Genomic DNA, 20,216 nt, shown 5'->3' with positions numbered 1-20,216 from the left:
TGCAGCGTCACCAAGTGGTACCCTTCCAGTTAATATATTGGCTTCCGCTGTGTTCTGGGGCATGGATTGGGATATGGGTCTCGTTGAGGGCACCGAAACGATTTTGGAATCCGAGCACAGTGAAGCCTGTGATGGCCACATCCAAGTCCCTGACGTGGATTACCCTCTGGAGGAGAATCACATTCAACACACACGCCCACTTGCATGGGAGGGGTAACGTATGCACCCATGAGGGCGTGCAGGCTGTTCCAGGCACCCCGAGCCCCACCCTGGACCCTCCCAGGCCCCACCACAGTCCCCTCGGTCCCCCAGCCCCCCAACTCCTGGTCCCTAATGGGCCCGTGTTTTTGGGCTCCTCTGGTGGGTCTGCGGCCCAGGCTTCCTTACCTCCATGATGACAGTCCTGGCTGTGGCCTTGCCCACACCAAATTGGTGGCCCACGGAGCGGTACCTGTCTGGAGTGACCAGCTTCCAGACAGCTGTTGTGACCCTCTTCTCGACAAAGAAGGCGCACTGCATTCGGGTGTCCTGGTGTGTCAGGGTGGGGGACACCCACTGAAATTCCAGAGGCACCGGTCATCGTTCCATTCCCCCATGACAAGGTGCTCCCACCACTTGGAGCTCCAGAGTCGGAAGAGCTATTGGGCAGGGGGTGCTGGAGGAGCCGCGAGTGCGGGGTGTCCACAGCCATGCTAGGGGGAGGGCAGCCCCCAGCAGGAGGTGCAGGGCGGCTGCAACTGCTGTGGCCAACAGGGTGACCATGCTGCTGGCAGTGGTCAGCAGGGTCTCCAGCTGCTGCTGCTCCATGAGTAGCCCTGTGGGGAGTGCATCTGCGTGTCTTGTGGCAGCTCTGCAGGCCTTGTGCTGTGCAGGGCAAGAGTGTTGGGGAGGGGCCATTTAAAGGAGCAGCTGGCTGCGGCCCTGGATGGGCTTGTCCACAGCGCCCATCCACGGTGTTTCCTGGCCCTTTCTTTCGAAAGAGAGCGTGGGACAGTGTAGATGCTCTCTTTTGAAAGAGCAGACCACCCCTTTTGAAAGGCTGGATCGTCCTTTTAAAAGGGCGAATCAGCAATGCAAGCCCTGGCTTGTGTGTGGACATTTTGTTTCAAAAGGGCATCTTTCAATTTGTCCTTTTTGAATGGTGCCCTTTGGAAAACATGCTGTAATGTAGATGTAGCTGTTGAGTAAAGATATTATTTGCTACCTTTACTCAGGTGGATTTCACAGAATTAACACTGCTGTTAGTCCCATCAGAAGTGATAACGTTTTGCATGCATAGGGATCATGAAACTAAAGTCTCAAACACCTCTTTAAGCTGAAGGTCCAGCAATCTGGAGGTTTTAAATCAATCAGCATCCTAAATTTGCATTTTGGTGAATATGGAATGACAGATGAACCAGGTTGTTATCCATTTGAGTTCAGAAATCACTGCCCCTTTTCTTCCCTCTTTCTTTCTGTCCAACTCAATCATAGATACTCTATGATATTTCATTACAAGTAGGGGAAGCCATAGAAATGACTTATGAGCGAGCCTAGATCTCTACCTATATAAACAGATAATAGTTTAGATCCCAGTAGATGTAGTTCCTGGGTTTTGCAGGGCAAATAAAAGTTCTCATGTACTGCAAACGGATTCCTCCATGCAACATTTTACGTAATTCATAATAATCTGAAAAGCCTTGAAAAGCAGCTGTTGATGATGAGGGACCTCACTATTGTGTCCCTTATTGCATCAACCCATCTTTCATGTGGGAATCAAGGCCTGTGCAAAATGAACTAAAGTTGGATTGAACTTGTAAAAATATTTATGTATAATCTGTCTGTGAGAGACAGAAATATGCTACACAGTGTGGGAAGGAAATTAAATAGCTTGTGGGTTTCTGACCTCCACCGAGAAGGGATTGGGGTGTGAACCCAAGTGTCCTAGCCATATACCAGCCAGGAAAATTCTGCCCTCCCCTACAGTGCCTTAACATTCCCTCCAGTTTTTCCACTGTGGTTGCCTTTACCACAATGTCATGTGATTCTTTTGGACCACAAGTCCTGCTCTGGGGTGAACAGGTCTCTTTCCTTTCACTGCTGACCAACTCCCACTTTCAAAGTCATCTGGCACATCTGGTACTGCTGCTTTAATTTGCTGAGATGTAGAAATCCATTCCCATCACCACAGTCTTCTGTACCTGCTCCGCCTAAATGTGTAGGGTCCTTGCTGTGGCTGTTTTCTTCCCCACTTTTCTTTGTGGTTCTTTAGGGATGCAGTCAGTTGCATGAGGTCCTTATTGAGCCTGCCCATAAAAACAAGAGATCCAAGCTACCACTTGGGATACAAGGAAAGAACATTAAAAGGGAGAGGCTCCCAAGCAAGATTCTATTTATTAAGGGAGATGTATCAAGTCTGAAACCAGCTGCAACACATCAAAATCTTTGTAAGGAAAGATGCATGGGAATGTTTTGCCAACAACAATATATATTTAAACTATGCCCGATAACAATATATATTTGAACTACCTAGCCTACTCAGAGAAAGTGTAGATTAAAGATGTGTGGGAAGACTGCAACCTGCAAAATGTGAGTTAGGACACCGATTCTGATTTTGTTGTCCTGCCCTGATTTGGTTTAGAGTCCATTGAATTGGTTTTGCAGATAAAATATCTGTATCCTGTATAAAAAGCAAGCATCTGTCAAAAAAAAATGAATTCCTGAACACAATGTAAAGACTCATAGCTGTTTTCAGGACATGTTGGTTTTAAAGGCTTAAGCCTGAAATGATGGTTATCAACGTTGTTTTTCATTAACATTTCAAAGGGTTAAGATAATTTGTTGAAGGGCTGTTGGTCCTAGTTTATTGAGACATTTGCAAATTATAAATCAGATGTAATTTTCATTCTGTTCCCTGTCCAATTTTGTGCATAGCTGCTGTTACCATAGAGGAGAGTAATTTGTGAAACTTTCTTTACATCTTGCCACAGTAATTTGTCCCATTGAGAATGTATAGTTCAGGTAACGTCAAAAATGACCACTCATGTTTTGCGGTAGATAAACTACACACTGACATCACTGTGGTTGTGAGTTGGCACAAGTACTATATGCCACCCTAGAAATGCTCTTATAGTTGATAGTTCTCACTCCTCTATTGCTGGCAACTGGAGAAATCATGGTTATTTCAGAGTAAGGATTTATTGTTCTTTCTTCTGTTCTCCTTTACTTTGTGAAGGGAAATGTAAACCAAAAAATTTCTATTGAACTTTTACAGTAAGCTGTTAGCTGTTGAAACTGTTGAGATTCCATGTCCTTCCAGATTAAAATAAAATAACATCAGTCATCTGTAAGCTTACTTGTACAGTGTGTTGGTACTGAGTCTGTTCAGAGTTAGAAAGAAAAGCATTTGATCAGCTCTTCTGTAACTGGGGTTATTGTTTAGTCAATGGAAAAAAAAAAAGGGCTCAAGAAGCACTACTGAAATAAGTGCGAGTATTTCCATTGACCTCAGTGGCATTGGATCAGGATCAGGCTTTTAAATGTATTGCCATTCAGGCACAGTGATGTAAACGGTTCAATAGCATTTAGTAATAAAAAAGAGGTTCCTTTCCTGTATTTGGATCATTTTTCTCCTAAAAGACTCTACTTTTCAAATGAGGCATCTTGCAAATGTGTTGGAAGCTTTTATTGTTGGGTGATACAATCTTGTCTTGAAGCCAGCTGAAGAAAAAACTAAAGGTAGGTTTTTATAGGGTCCAATCAGTTACTCCTTGCAGTGATCTAAATGGAAAGTGCACGTGCACAATGCATGGAAGATCTGGGCCTTGTGCATCACCTTTTTCAGGATAGTTCTCTCACAGCTGTCTTGTATGGCAGCCACACAACCTTACTGCATAGTCTTTAAAGTAAATTAGCTACCATTCACATATTAAGGGCTTTTGTTTTTCTTGCAGTTTTATGTGTTATCTTCTCTCCCCACCCCCACCCCCTCACTTACCAGGCTTATCAACACTGCAAGCTGTCCTGGATTCTGCTGCTGAAAAGAAATGGCAAGTAACAGCTATCAATGTGGGGAATATTAACAATGACCGAAAAGATGAAACTTATCGTTCACTATTTCAAGATCTGGAGGTGAAAAAGGAGAGACGAGTGATTCTGGACTGCGAGCGGGATAAAGTGAACGACATTGTCGATCAGGTTTGTTACGCTCCCTTTTCCAATGACGCAGAAATGAAAGATATTTGGGCCATCTAAACATACGTAATGAGTGTACCTGTAGTGCTGCTTTATCAGGAGTTTTTATTTATGTATGATTCCATTTTGATGATCAGTTACTTTACCCTTTGAATCTTTTGTATTCTGTTCTACGTAGGTTGTTTACGCTCTTCATAATGGTAGTATTTGAGCACAATTTTTAGTAATGTGTTAAGCAATATGACTAGTATCTGTACGAGTTTATTCTCTCCTCCTCAGGAGGAGAAGCAAGTATAGCGGAGTTTTGGTAGGGCTTTTTAAAGTATCCGTATCTATTGTGCTGTGTTCGTTAGAGAAGGCAAGATCAAATACATGAATCTTGCTGTCAGAGTGAGAAGTTGTGAGGGGAGTGATGGGAAATGTCATGGGAAAATTAGTTCCACAGTCTAGAAAAAACACTGACACACACACTTTGCTGTTATTGTTGAGACTTCCTTTGTGCCACAGGAGCAATTACAGATATGTTCCTATGATGCTGCTATAATGCTGTCGTCAGTGAATGGATATGCAATAGCCAATTATAAAATCCCAAATCATTAATTTAATATGGAGTAGCTAATCTAGTCCATCTAACTGAAATATCTTTTGCAGCAGCAATTACATGCAAGTTGTTAAACCTCAGTAATAAAAATTTTTAATAACCAAAAAAGTAATAGTAATTAATTTGATAATACGTTGTGTGTCTTCAGTGGGCTCAACTCAAGAGTTACTGAATTAAATTTTGTGGCCTGTGACATGCAAGAGGTCAAAATAAATGATGTGATTGTCTCTTTTGATCTTAACATTTGAAACTTAATATTAGGTATTGCACTTACATACATGTACTCTACTGAAGCCAGGCTGTGTAATGTGGCCAAATAACTCTTGACATGATAGGCGTTAAAGGATACCTGTCCCTACCTTTTGTTGAGTTTATCATAAAACTGAATGAGAGAATCAACTAAATCATCTTACTTGTTCAGTTAGCTCCTCCCCTCACCTATTTGAAAGATGTGGGGAGACCTGAAGAGTTCCTCCTTCTTCCAGTCTTTATTTCTTAGGGTGCATCTACACTTGCATTCCTCTTTCAAAAGAGGCATGCAAATCAAAAATGCAAATGAGGTAAAATTGATATTTGGCACCTCATTTGCATATTCTAATTTCAAAAGAGCTTCTTTGGAAAGAAGAAAGCCATTGTAGACTCTGCTCTTTCACAAGTAAACCCATCTTCGAAAGAATCCTTCTTCTCTTTATTTAATTATGTAAATTTTACCTCATTTGCATTTGCATTACCTCATTTGCATGCCTCTTTCGAAAGAGGAACGCAAGTGTAGGCACACCCTTAGTATAAGAGCAGATGATTCTGTTGGTTCCTTGAATCACCATATAGGCAAAAAAATGCAAATTTATTTGAACCATGCAGCTCCCTTAAAACTGTGAATTGATTTTAGGTCAACACCTGGTTTTGCGACTAAGACTTCAGGAATGAGTGTCATAGACTTAGCATGCTTTCCTCTTGGTACAGTTATTGGACTGGGTGGAGTCCTTGATGCCATTTATCTTTCCCCAGAATAGAGACTCTTACAATTGTCCATATAAAGCCTAATCCCCAATACATCTGAAATGTCCTGTCTAGTCTGAGAGCTAGTTAGCATTTTGGGAGTGCCTCCAGTCCTTGGAAAAGTATCATTGCCAGCTCGTGTGATTTATTTATTTATTTATTAACTATGTGAAGATATTCGGTGTTTTCTTTTTCTTAAGGCCACAGTGTCTACTCTTGATCAATTGATTGAAAATTTCTGATTATAAAAATGAAAGGAAATTGCCATCCATCATATTTGCAAAGAAAATTTTGAAAATGTTAACTCCTAAAACTCAAAATTAGTCTGTTTTAAAAAAAAGCTTATGATTTTGATATTACTTATAATTTTTTGGGGCCTTCATCATGTTTTTGGTACCAATATTAGAAAAGTAACCAACTCCGGTCTTTAGAATCACCGCACTAGGCACAGGACAAACTTGGGGTGGATTAAACAGGCTCCTGATACAGGATAAGTGGAGCCTTGCAACTTGTGGAGAGCTACCAGAATTCTCAAATAGTTTTCAAAGGATAAATCTCTAAACTTGACAGAGGCTGCAGCTACACTAGCCCGCTGCTTTTGGAAGGGGCATGATAATGAGGGATTTCAGTAGATGCTAATGAATTCCATGAATATGCAGTGCCTCATTAGTATGCTGGCAGCCACGTGTGATTAGAAAATGCCGTTTTCAAACTGCACACTGGTTGTGTAACTGGGGGGCCTTTGGAAAGGACTCCACAGACTTCAAAAGCCTCTTCTTCCCAAAACTAATGCGAAAGGGCTTTTGAAGTCCGGGGGGGGGCGGTCCTTTTGAAATGCCCCCGGTTACACAGTCGATGTGTTTTGAAAGTGGCACTTTCAAATCTCACATAGCTGCTATTGTGCTAATGAGGCCTCATTAGCATCTGCCAAAATCCCTCAGTACCATGCTCACTCCAAAAGGGCGGCGGGGAGCTAGTGTAGACACAGCCAGAGTATGTGGAATTTGTTAGCTTTCCAGCCAATGAAGGGGTCAATGTACAATCTGTGTGTGTGTGTGTGTGTGTGTGCGTGCGTGCACGCACATGGTTTATTCCCACCAGAAATCTAAGCCTGTCTCCCTTGAAATTTGGGAGGTTTGCAGTTATATTTTCTTATTTTAAAAATGTTTCACATACTAACAGGAGGGAGGTAAAGACATACACAACAGTACAAACGGATTTTAAAATGGTGGCATATAAGGGAGTCAGTGAGACTGTCAAATATCCTGTCAAAGTGTAAATAAACTAGAAGAGATTTTTATTTTCTAATCTTTTTCAGAGGTGTTTACAAAGTAGGTAGAAAAATGTTCAAGCAGCATTTTGATTTTAAAGTTGTCAGTCATTTTAAGACTCTAATTCTTGAAACACTTCCTGCCAAGCACAGTACTTATTTCAGCTACGCTAATCTAAAGTTTGGACCAAGTTTAGATCTTAATTCAGGAAAGCACCTAAGCACAGACATAAGTTAAAGCACATGAATTGCCTTGTTCAAGTCAATAATGCAGAGTGATGAGAATGTTCATTTAATAAGCACTACACTCAGGAAGTTTTAGCAGAATCAAGCTTTTAAGTAGTACCTATGGTATGGCAGCTACAATACAGAGAGATTATGTAAAATATACCAATAAACACAAATTTTCAGATGAAATTTAATCATATATTCATTGCTCGCTTAACTGAAAAATAATATCTTTAAAATTGTCTCAAATTCAGGCCAACAAAAATACCATACATATAAATCCATTGTGTGTTTTATACCATATTTTTGATAATTTATTGCCATTTTGGAGCAAACATGGCTGCTTTGGGGAGTATCTTTTTTGGCCTAAGTGGCATTTGGGATTCATATTATCTTTCATCTACAATTATTTTGAATGTAATTGTTTCCCAAATTTTAGTTTGTTATCCAGTATGTAACAGCAACCAAATAATGGGGAAAACTAATTACAAGTTGACTGGTAGATTAATTTTCACCTCCTAAGAACCTTCTGTGAGCAAATATAAATACAGTGATAATGAGCCTTAATCATTTTATAATAATATACTTGCTCAGATGTAAACAAATAAAAATAAAATCTTACATGAAGTGTGAGTGAAGATAAGTTTTCTAAAGTAAGTCTGACCCCTTGGAAAGTAAGTGCTGCTTTGATTGGTACCCCTGTAGATTGACTACTTCAGTTTTGCATTCAGACATAGACACGAGGCACAAGTGGCCCATTTCCCTTGAGAGCCAGTAAGTAGGGAAAGGGCAGGGCAGAGCAAAGTCTTGGCTTAATTTTCCTTTGTCTCCACCAGTTAGTGGCCAGGACCATTGAGCCAGCACAAGGTGGTGTAATTGGCTGCTGGTACTGGCCAATGGCAAATTTACTGATCTTCCAGAGTAAGGGGGAAGCAGAGATGGAATTGTGCTACAGAAGATGTCTCTGAGGCATAGTGCCTGCTGGGTTGAAATTGTATGGTATCTAAAGGTACAGTCTAGTCCTTGTAAGCCTAGTCCTTTCTTAAAGTCTTGAGGATAAATCTTCAGGTAGTATAAACTGGCCTAGCTCCGATTTCAGTGGATGAGTGCTAATTTGCATCAGCTGAGAATCTGGTGCCATAGTGTTTGGGGCAAAATAAAAAACCTCATACTTTAAATAAGCACAATGTAAATAAATATTAGTGAATAGAAATAATTGTGGGGCATTTATTCATTTTCAGGGTAAACCCATTTTCAGTTAAAATTAATTTTCTTTTCTTTTTCCAGGTTATTACGATTGGTAAACATGTGAAAGGTTACCATTACATTATTGCAAACCTGGTGAGTGGTTTAATTATTATCATTTGCCTGTAGTCCTCTTACAAGTATTTATAGTAACATACCAGGGCAGTACTATGTGTTATGACCTTGTAATAATTTTTTGGGGAAGGAGGGAGATGTTAAATTTATTTCTCCTTGCTAAACTTTGCTATTTAATTTCTTACAAAAATGTCTTCGGGGCTGCTGCTTTCAGGTACTGAATGCTTTTTATCAGGTTCCCCTCAGTGGGAGCAGAGGATGTTCAGTGCCTCCTGAAAGATGTTCGGCATTTTGGAGGATCCATCTTTTAAACCATACAACAAGAGGAGTCTGAATATGTGTGGGAATTAGAACACTTATTGCCCTGCATGTAGTAGTAGTAGGCATCCTTCAGTCTGCATAGACTATGGATCGCACCCTTTAAAGTTTCAATTGAGGACTTCATTTACAGCGTCTATTGTGACTATGAAGACCCACACGAGAGTGACAGTCCTTGCTGCATCTCTTGCAGATGTAGTGGGTGTCTGGCAAGTCCTTATTGTGCTTTCTGTGCGCTTGCTTCTCCTCTGCTAGCTGTCTGATCTTCAACTCGCCCTTCTGAAGGCCCTTGTGTAACCCCTGCCTCCATATGCCGCGGTCGTCTGCTAGTTCTTCCGAGTTGTCCAGCTCGATGTCTACCTCTCTGAGGTCTCTCTTGCAGACATCTTTGTAACGCAAGTGGGGGCGTCCGGGGGGGTCTTTTGCCAGAGGCTAGCTCACTTCAATTAGCAAAAAAACCCAATGACTGTTTCAACAAATTATTTGTGGCATTAATTGAAGATCAACATTTTTATATTTTCCTGCTTTGTGATGTTCTTGGTGCATCTTGTCCTTTCGTAATTCCTAGGCATTATATTTATGCTGCGACTGTAATGAGTCCATGCATGCATTGCTCACTGAAATTAATGGGCTATAACAGGACAGCAATAGCAGTTCTTTCCTACCTTGGATGTTGTATGTGTGGTTAAAGTGAAAAGACGAAAGTAAAGTAAGTCAAATGCACTGAATTAATCCACCATCCAACTAAACTATCCCAAGTGCACCTCAGTATTCACGTCTGATATTTATTCCAGTAATTATGTTGACTGGGCCTGATTTTGGCAATTAGTATGGTCAGGATCAGGCAAAGAATATCTAACAAATATTAATTTGATTTGTGCTCATCCAGTTAATGTTGGATGAGCTGTATTTTATATGCTACCTCTGCAAAAATCTAGGCCAACAGTTTTCAGATATCAGTAAAACTATGTCACCAAACCACTAAACTATTTTAAAAAAGCCAATAAATGATGTTAGATTACAAGATCATATCATGTTATTTCTCTTTAAGGGCGTCTAGCATCAGGGCCCAATTTTGCAACTCATACTCATATTGGTGATCACTCGTTCAAGCAGATAATCCCACTCACTTCAGTGACAATCCTATTAAGGCCTAAACCAAGACAGAAAATGAACCCCTGAGGCCAAATTATGACATTAGTCACTGGCTCAAGAAGTGGTAGTGTGGAGATGCACCATGCTATGAGCTGTCAGTGCCCCCTCCCCCCCCTCAAAAGGCAGGTTGTTTAAGGACTGTTCTTTAGGCGAGAACTTGTATGATTGTAACTTACTGAATCAAACTCTCAAAATATTTTGGAGGTTCCTTTTTAATAATACATTTGCATAATAGAAAATGGTACAGTAAAAATTCAGATGCAAATATTACAGATCTTTATCTCAGAAGGATAGCCATGCGGGCAAAATCCTACAAAATTTTCTCTTCCTGCATCTGATGAAGTGGACTTTTGCCCACAAAAGCTTATGCCCATGTAGATTTGTTAATCTTTAAAGGTGCCATAGGACAGCAGAACTTTATAGAGCATCCTATACAATATATCACAGAAGCAGATTTTCTCAGGCATCAGCAGACCCACAGATAATTTGAAATGGGCACACATGAAAGACGGTCATCCCCGACTTTGAGGGATTCCTGATGATTTATACTAATACAATGAATTATGCATTGCATGTTTATATCAAAACACACCTGCAGTTAAGATCAGATTCAGAAAGACTGTATGATTCCTATGTAAATGCTCATATTAGCAAGTAATGTGGCATCCACTGTGAGCGCAGCAGTGAATAGGCATTACCATAGCAATTGTGAAAGCTTTTGGTCATGATTGTTGGTGTTGCTGATTCTTGTTATATTCATTGTGAAAACATTTTGGATGCACTTGCAGTGTCTCAGATCAAGGTTTCTTTTGAAATTGATTAGCAAAAGTATCTATGTTGGTTTAGTAGTAACTGATTATTAAAATCAAAACATCTTTATTTTAGTTCTACAGCTGAATGATAAGTATACACCCATTGTAGATTGGCGGTTTGTTAACTGGGAACTGACTTCAGTCTTGATGCACAGCCCAATCCTGTTCCCCTTGTCCTTGGTGGGAACAGGATTGTGACCTTTGTCCTGAAATTTGCAAAACTCCTGTTGAAATCAAAGTGCATTTTTGATTCAGTAAGGAAGAGAACAGAAGGTTTTGGTTACTGGAGTTTGTTTAGCATATAGTAACTATTAGAGCTACATACACACAAATTAAAAATATACAAACACTACTAAAATGGTATTTACTGAGGATTCAGGAAACCAGATGACTAATGGGAACAAGACTGAAGAGCATTTCCCCTCCTCTTTCCTACTCCTTTCTTGGGGTCAGCTGGGTAAGGAAACCCCCAGTAAGTATTAAAGCATCTCTATACTCTGGGGTGAAAGAGCCTATGGCAATGTGATTTTTGTAAAATGTTAAGATTGTATGTGTTAATTGGTCCATGATAGTCCTTGCTGTTATGTTCTAAATGTTTCCTAATGCACTTTACTGCAGTGCTGTTTCAAATGGGACTACATTAACTTGTGCTAAAAGAGTTGTATACAGTTGAACCTCTCTAAATCTCCCATAATTTTAGTTTTCCAGACAGCCACTTATTATGGATGTGGTCAAGTTTCCTGTAGTCGCGTAAAGTTTGTTTCCAGCCACCAGTCCTGGCTCTCGGTGTTCTGTGCTGTTATTTGTATGTAATTTACCTCTAAATGTCTTCTAAGAGCTCAGTAAGCAGTGGAAGTATTGGTTATGTTCTAGACAACGTTGAGCTCCCCTGGTCCAGCAAATTCTCTTGTTCGGCAATGATCATGTCCTGAGGGTGCTGGATTAGAGAGGTTCAACCTGTGCATGCCAGTTGGGTCAAAATGATGCACTTAGGGTACAGCAAGCTAGCGCATGTTAGAATTTACAGCAGACTAATGTAGGCGAATGCTCTGCATAGGCTTGTTCTAAAAGGCGCCTCGTATCTGTCCTCTTCCCACAGTCTTCCTCTTCTGCAGGCACTATTTATGCTTGTCAGGGGTTGAAAAGAGGTGGATAAGTGTCCTCGTTGCCTTAGGCTCCTGAAGGGCTGAGAAAAATCCAAAGAATAAGCAAGGAACTTGTGTACTGGCTTGGGTGGGAATGCATCCAGGTGAATTTTGAATGTCCATAACAGAGAAACTTCCCACAGATCAGCTACCTTTAAGGATGCAGGAGTACTTACATCTCTTCTGCTTTCACATGTTAGGACCATTTTAAAAAATGGAATTTTCCAGAGAAAATCTTAAAGGTGAAAGCAAGGGTACATAGCACTAAAAATTCTACCAAGAGTATAGTAGCCAGAGCAAAATCACGAAAATAAAAAACATGAAAATCTCTGTAAATTGAGAGCACAATTGTGAGAAACAATTTTTGAAAGTATGGGAATTCATGGCTTAGGTACCCAAACAACCTTAGCTCTTCCCTATAACAATGCCCCAAGATAATCAGAAACTGTCACACTAGAGAAAACTGATCCAGGCTGTCATTATCTTCTGTCTTAATTACTGTAACCTTATCTGTGCTCTTTCTGACATTCACATTGTACTCTTCCCACCCAGTCTATTCAAAGAGCAGCCCCTAGAATCATCTTGTATTTCTTACCTGTCATTCTGACCACCTTTTTGAATCCTTTTATTGGATTCCTGTTTACTGTCCTATGTTTCAAGGCTATTTTACAGCTCTGCTCTTCCTGCCTTCCACACTGGCCTTTTTCATGCTGTATAAAGAAAAAAGTGAGATGTCATTAAAACAGCGCTTACTTATTTGACAGCTAGTTTATCAAAATTAACATAATTCCCTTCATTTAATGCATACAAGTAATACCTCATTGTAACTAATCTTCTATTTATACTGAATATACATGAAAAAGGGAAATAGGTAACCCCACAGATTTATGAATTTGGCTTCCACAATTTTTAGTGGGAGTACTGTTCCCATGTATCATTGGATGGAATTTGGCTCCAACAATTGGTCCTAGGATGACTCACTTCATTCTCTAGTCTAGAACAGCTTTTTTTAAATGTCAGAATAAGAATGTTCGTGTAAGCAAAAATAGTACTTTATTACAGGGAGGCTTATAAGGTCTTCCCACATACTCTCTTTGAAAGGCATAGCAATCTTCCCTTCAGTGAGACAGTGACTGAACCACTGTCACTGGGTAAGGATTGACTGTGTAGCTGTTTTTCATTAGTGAGCTCTTACTCCCACAAGTTGTCCCATTGAAACAAATGTATCGATCACCTGAATAAATGATAATCGTTAAAAGAACTGTTAAGTTCAGGTTTTAATTGGTAAAGGTGACAGCCATGAAACACTCTGGGCTTGTCTATACTACCACCTTCCTTCGAAGTGCATAGGCAGCACTTCATTAAGCAAATTCCCCCCCCCCCCCAGCAACTTCGCAGTTTTAAACTTTTTTTTAACGTTTTTTTTTTTTTTTAAGTTTAAAATTTTGGGGAGTAAGGGGACTTTGAAGTTGCCCCGGCACGCCGACATACCGGCGGGTGAGCCGCGGCTAGACTCATGCCAGTAGTTCGAAGTTTAAAACTTCAAAGTTACCACGGAGAGGAATTTGCATGGCAGCACTTCATTAGTAAACTCCCAACACCCTAACTACCATCCTTCCTTTGAAGAAAGGTGGTAGTGCAGACACACCCTCTGTGTTGTCACAGTGTTTCCACCCATTCTGGCCCTCAGCATCAGCATCTGAACACAGGATTTAAACTCAGATACCTGAATAAAGAAATGCTGGGTTATAGTTCTGTAATAAAAATTGCATGGTAACTCTTTACTTATACCTGCTTACTTGGCAAACATAGCAGAATCACTGACCTGTGTTATCTGTGCGCAGGGATTTACAGATGGAGATTTATCAAAAATCCAGTTTGGAGGAGCTAATGTCTCAGGCTTTCAGATAGTGGACTATGATGATCCCCTAGTATCAAAATTTATACAACGCTGGTCAACTCTGGAGGAAAAAGAATATCCAGGAGCACACACCAGTACAATTAAGGTACTTTTTAAAATTTATTTTAACTTAGAGGAGAAGGTTGGGATAGACTTGTTTAGAAAGATAAGAGATAGAGCAAGGCACATTTAATCAGCCATGCCAACAACATTTTATGTTCCTTCAAGCTACTCTTAACATTCTCTCTCCCACAGGGCTGGTTGAACAGAGTACTTGTACTGTCACAAATGTTCAAGATTAAATAAAAGATAAATTAAAATGATAAAATGTTAGCTCAATTTGTTTGGCTTATCAGGGTGTAGGTTGAGGAACCACTTGGTATGAGGAAGGATTAGGGTTTTTTAAATTGATAAATATCAATAAAGGTCTATTTCACCATGTGCACACAAACTGATGAAAAGTGGAAAAGTGTTTCCCTCATGAATCATTTAAATTTGGAGATGAATAAAGTAAGAAAAATGTTTCTTGAGAATTTGTTAGGGTTTAAGGTTATTTATTTTACATAGTTTGGTGCATAGTGCCCTACCAAATTCATGACCAGGAAAAATGCAACACAGACCATGAAATCTAGTCATTTGTACACTCTACTCTATACTATACAGATTTCATGGGGGACACCAGCCTTTCTCAATTGGGGGTCCTGACCCGAAAGGGAGTTGCTGATGGGTCACAAGACTATTTTAGTGGGGTTTCAGCATAGCCATCTTTACTTCTGCATTGCAGCAGGTGGTGTTGCTACCTTAGAGTTGAGTAGTCAGTGCGTGGCAGCTGTTGGCCAGGTGCCCAGCTCCAAAGGTAGCACCCTTCTGACTGATGTCCTGTCCAGCCGCCCAGTTCTGAAGGCAGTACAGCTACTTGCAGCAGCACCGAAGTAAGGCAACAGTACTGTAATATCCCCTCCCTGTACCTTTGTGACCCTTCCCTCCCACATAACTCCTTTTTGGGGCAGGACCCCTACAATTACACCACCATGAAATTTCAAATTTAAATAGCTGAAATAATGAAATTTACAGTTTTCAAAACCATGAAATTGACCAAAATGGACAGTGAAATTTTTTTCAGGAAGAAGCGTGCTTTTGAAAGTGGGGTTTCCTTTCAAATGAACCCCATCTACACGGCTATTTTGGCTTTGGAAATCAGCTTTTCCAGAATCAATGTCCCACATGAGTATGCAAACGAGGCATCAGATATTTAAATCCACACCTCATTTGCATTTCTGCTTGACCGCATTGCATGCCCCTTCTGAAAGGGAGGGGCATTGTAGCCAGAGCCCTTGTGTTTTAAGCAGTGTTGTTATAGCCATTTTGTTCCCAGATACCTTAGAATGCAATGTAATACCTTTTACTGGACCTGCTGCTGTCTCTCTCTCCCTAGCAGAAGCTGGTCCAATAAAATGTATTACCTCCCCAACCTTGTCTCTCTCTAATTTGTATTTTAACAGTTATATGGCTTTAACTTTCAGAATTTCAGTGTCCGCTGTCAGTAAGTAATTACTGTCTGATTCTCCAATAATTTCTAAAAACTATAAACTGACAAAAAATTTAAAGTTCATAATTTTGCCCATGAAAATTTAAATAAATAAATAAAATAATTAAAAATAAACATCTGTATTATCTGTCACATTTATATTAGATAAGTTTGGCAGAATTTGATTTCTCCCGTGCAGTCATACCTACAGAGAATGAAGAGATGTAATAGAAGAGGGTTCCTTAATCTGAGAGAGAGTTATAAAATCCAGAGGTGGAAGGTAAAGTCAGCAATATCAAACCAGAAATAAGATGCACATTTTTAGCAGTGAGAATAATTAATCATTGGAAGAGATTGTCAAGGGATATGCTAAATGCACATGATTTTAGTCTTTTAAGTCAAACTGGATATCTTTCCAAACGACAAACTGTGTTTTACCACCAAGGTGTTGGACTAAATGAAAGAAATCCATGGTCTGTGTTGTGAGAGAGCTCTAACTATCTGGTTGCAATGGACCATTCTGACCTTAAAAACCTACGAGTGAAATCCTGGCCTAACAGAAGCTAATGGAGGGGTATTTCATTCTATGCATCTATGAAAGGTCATACTGAAGTATCTCCCAAAAATAACAGCAATGCAAAATGTGGCAATATTCTGTAGTCTACCTGTTCTTGATACTTTTCCCATATAGGAAGCTTGACTGTTTTAAGCATTTTGGGTGACGGAAATAAGTTGAATTCTTTTGGAACAAAGTCTGTACACCATGTATGAAGCAAGCAGGAGGATTTATTACACACAGCGCTGGTGGAGTGTCACTTCGCTTATCAGGACTCAGTGGAGCACTGCCAGATTATATAGGTTATTGGTGGACGGGTTGAAACTATGCATGGGTGTTACTCAAGCCTGGATAGGCCCTAGCAGCAAGACAAAATGAGCACGATAAGCCAATAACCTAAAAAGGTTACAGAGTATCTCCACCCATTGCTTACAGAATATTTTATCTCTAGTACAAGTGGTTTTCCTTAACAAGTTACTTAAACAAAGCAGACATGAAATAACATCAGTGTGTCTAATTGGATGGATGATGCATCCACAAGAGTAATGGTGACGCCTTTACATGGGCACATTCAGGGTGCTTATCTAGAAGATTAAAGCCAAAGAGACAGTAACAGCGCAGAGCAATAACACATTTGTTTTGAGTACCAGCCTAATATAGTAAATGGGATGGTGCCATATCCTGGTTCTCACTTGCATGGCATCTTCTTGGAATCTGGTTACCAGGACAACTATCCCTCCCTCCAAACTCCTAGGCCCTGTCTGAGTTGGGATGATCTTTACTGGTTCTTGTGTAAGTAAGATGAGGGGAGGCCAAGTGGGGATAACTTTCCACTCATGCTAAATGGGTTTCTGAACTATAGGATTATAGACCTACTCCAGACTTTAGGCTTTGAGTGGGGGCTGTTCAGCAGAATACCATAACCTGCCTCAAAAATTTCCATCCTACAAATTCTTAACTATGCTGTGGAGAAAGCCGTGACCGTGTGAATCAAGCACTAAAGACTAATTGGTTTAATATACTCTAATGGATGAAAGCTGAAGTTAGATAAATTCAAACTGGAAATATGTTTCATTTTCAAATTTTTAACTGCAATGACGATTAACCACTGAGTAAACTTATCTGGAGGTTTGGTGTATGCTTCATTACTAGAAGTTTTTTAAACCAGTCTGGGTGTCTTTCTCAAAGATACACTCTGACTGAAAAAGTTATGACCTCAGTGCAGAAATTACATGTACTTTGATAGCTTGTGTTTTGCAGGAGGTCACATTAAATTATTATGATAATCTTCTGTAGATTTAAAGTCTATGAAGCTGTGATGTGTATTTCTTCTAAATCTTCCAGAGATATTTGTCCATCTGCAGCTTTCACATCTGCTATTATTTGAAAGGGATGAGAGGAAGCAGTTGTCTTTTATGGAAGCAAAGTCATCTGCTACTGAAGCTTCTGTGTTTATTGATTAGAATAGAAACTGGACTGAATCTTAATTAAGGAAAGCCTTTAGTTTTAATTTAATTATATAACAACCATTTTATCTGAACTTGCATTCTTTGAACTTTTATGTTGCCTGAACAAGATGCAGGAATGGGCCAGCTAAATATTGAAACAATAACTAAAAAATTATTGAACCAAATTATAAATGGCAAGAAGACATTCAAACGCTATTGTGAGGCACGTAATACTGGGTACAGTGAGGAGTTTCTGGAGATACATTGCCTTCTAAGGGCAATATCCTACATATCCACTAGTCCTTTCTTTTGGTATTGCATTTTGCCTTTTTCACACCCACACACCCAGACAGCCCCTACCTTTCTGTGTGTGGTAAGATGGAGATATGCCACAATCTGTTCCCTGGACAAAGGAGATAGTGATAGAGCAGAATGCCTTTCTTCTGATAGGCTGTGCCTCTGTGGCACAGTTTTGTCTGAAGGTGGTAAGTATTAATACTATTTAATCACATTATTTAAATGTAATTGCAAAGGTAACATCCCAGATTCTGTATCAAATGGATGTGAGACTAAGAGGAGTTTTCTACTATGGATATGTAAATTAAAGGAGGTCACATGCCTCTCATTGCAAGTGCCTCTGGTTGCAAGTGGTGCTACTGCTGCCTTATATTTTTCTCAGGCCCTCTGATGGGGAAAGGGGCTAAAGGGGTAACTTCTCTGGGCCCCTTAAATTGTCACTGGAGCCCCACGCAGAATGCTGGCTGGGGGAGGCATGGTGGGCTTTGAGCACCTCTGAAGGCTGGCTGGGGGAAAGCTAGCTCCAGCCCCCTCACTTTCACTCAAGACCCCCCGCGCTGAGAACATGGGGCTGCTCCCACCTTCCATACCCCGGCCTTGCTTAGGGGCTTGGTGAGGTTGTTGGCCTCACTGGTTCCTCTCACCAACATCTATTTGGAATTGTAAAGGGTCACTTTACAGGATGAAATGAAACGCAGAGCACAAAAGTTTATCAAAAGGGGAATTTGCTTTTTTAAAACAGATAAAAATTCTTGACCTGAAACACCTTCAGCTCCTATTGCTTTATTGCTGTTTTGAGTGATTAGCATATTGCAAGACCAGACCCTTATTTCACGTGGAGCGCTTTGATAGACTATAATAGACAATGAGAACATTTCTGCAATTTTTTTTAAAAAAAACAAGATAAATAACTTTATAGCAAGGCTGTCATTCTCTGCTATGTTATATAGGTTGAGTTCAGCATCTGTAAAAAGTATTTTCAGTATAAAATTCTATATGGCTTTAGTCATTTCTATAGAAAAGTATTTAATTTCTGTAGAACCTTATCCCTAGGATTAACATAAGAGCATAAGAATGGCCATACTGGGTCAGACCAAAGGTCCATCCAGCCCAGCATCCCATCTGCCGACGGTGGCCAATGCCAGGTGCCCCAGAGAAGGAGAACAGAAGACAATGATCAAGTGATTTATCTCCTGCCCTTGTTCTGAAGGCCAGTGCACCATACTTTATCCCTGGCTAATAGCCATTTATGGACCTAACCTGCAAAAATTTATCAAGCTCTTTTTTAAACCCTAATAGAGTCCTGGCCTTCACAGCCTCCTCGGGCAAGGAGTTCCACAGGTTGACTGTGCGCTGTGTGAAGAAAAATTTCCTTTTATTAGTTTTGAACCTACTACCCATCAATTTCATTTGGTGTCCCCTAGTTCTTGATTATGGGAAAAGGTAAATAATTTTTCTATATTCACTTTCTCCACACCATTCATGATGTTATATACCTCTATCATATCGCCCCTCAATCGCCTCTTTTCCAAACTGAAAAGTCCCAGTCTCTCTAGCCTCTCCCCATATGGGACCCGTTCCAAGCCCCTAATCATCTTAGTCGCCCTTTTCTGAACCTTTTCTAATGCCAGTATATCTTTTTTGAGGTGAGGAGACCACATCTGCACGCAGTACTCAAGATGTGGGTGTACCATAGTTTTATATAGATTTAACTCTATTATATGTGTATATACTCTATATATAGATTTTATATAGATTTAACTCTATTAATCTATGTAGGACCTTTCCATTAGGGTATTCTTAAAAAAATGGCACAGTTAAAGAGCTTAATAGAATCTTAACAACTTCTTTTCATTCATCTGTCACTGGCCATTTTGGAGGTACTGGACTGTTACTATTTGGTATGAAAAATTCTATTTTCTCCTGCTTTCTATGAAATGCAATTTTCAGTGATTTTACAGTGAAGTATTTGTGGATTTTTTTCCAGCAAAAGGATTATAAGAAGTTGTTTTTAAAATTATCTCAGTAATTTCACCTTGGTTAACTAATAACCCAGAAATACTAATGATATTTTTAACCATAATTAATGGTGCTTTGGTTACTAATTTTAATTAAAAAGCATATTGAGTGGGGATGTAGAATACATTTTGCTGTAAGTCACAGAAGTTTAATGGCTTTCACATAACCATTTTATATTAGTTTATGGGAATGTTTTCTTCCTTTCCTGTCTTCCACTCTGGGGGGTGGGACAGGATGTAGAGAAGAATAAATATTTAATTACTTATGTTACGAATACAGCGGTGAAACGGATTATATTATAATAATAGTAATATGGGATAATGATAGAAGAAGTTCAAAATTAGTCCTTTATTTTCCAGCTCTTATATTTTTTTTGCCTGTAGAATAAAGAAGATACTGTGTCTTTTTTAAATTTGGAAAGGGAGTTTGCCAAACAGTCACATTTAC

At 39.8% G+C, this 20,216-nt stretch overlaps 1 protein-coding gene across 1 annotated transcript in view; it reads left to right on the top strand.

The window, feature by feature from the left end:
* Nucleotides 1-20,216, top strand: part of GRIA2 (glutamate ionotropic receptor AMPA type subunit 2) — a 136,666-nt gene that overhangs the window by 55,248 nt on the left and 61,202 nt on the right. Inside the window, 3 exon segments of the mRNA XM_074993133.1 lie at nt 3,980-4,176; nt 8,559-8,612; nt 13,866-14,027. Coding sequence (XP_074849234.1) covers nt 3,980-4,176; nt 8,559-8,612; nt 13,866-14,027 — 413 coding nt within the window.

Source organism: Carettochelys insculpta, chromosome 4 (assembly GCF_033958435.1).
Source record: "Carettochelys insculpta isolate YL-2023 chromosome 4, ASM3395843v1, whole genome shotgun sequence".
NCBI lineage: Eukaryota > Metazoa > Chordata > Testudines > Carettochelyidae > Carettochelys > Carettochelys insculpta.
The sequence above is the reverse complement of the archived record's forward strand: the minus strand, read 5'-3'. Positions and strand labels throughout refer to the sequence as shown.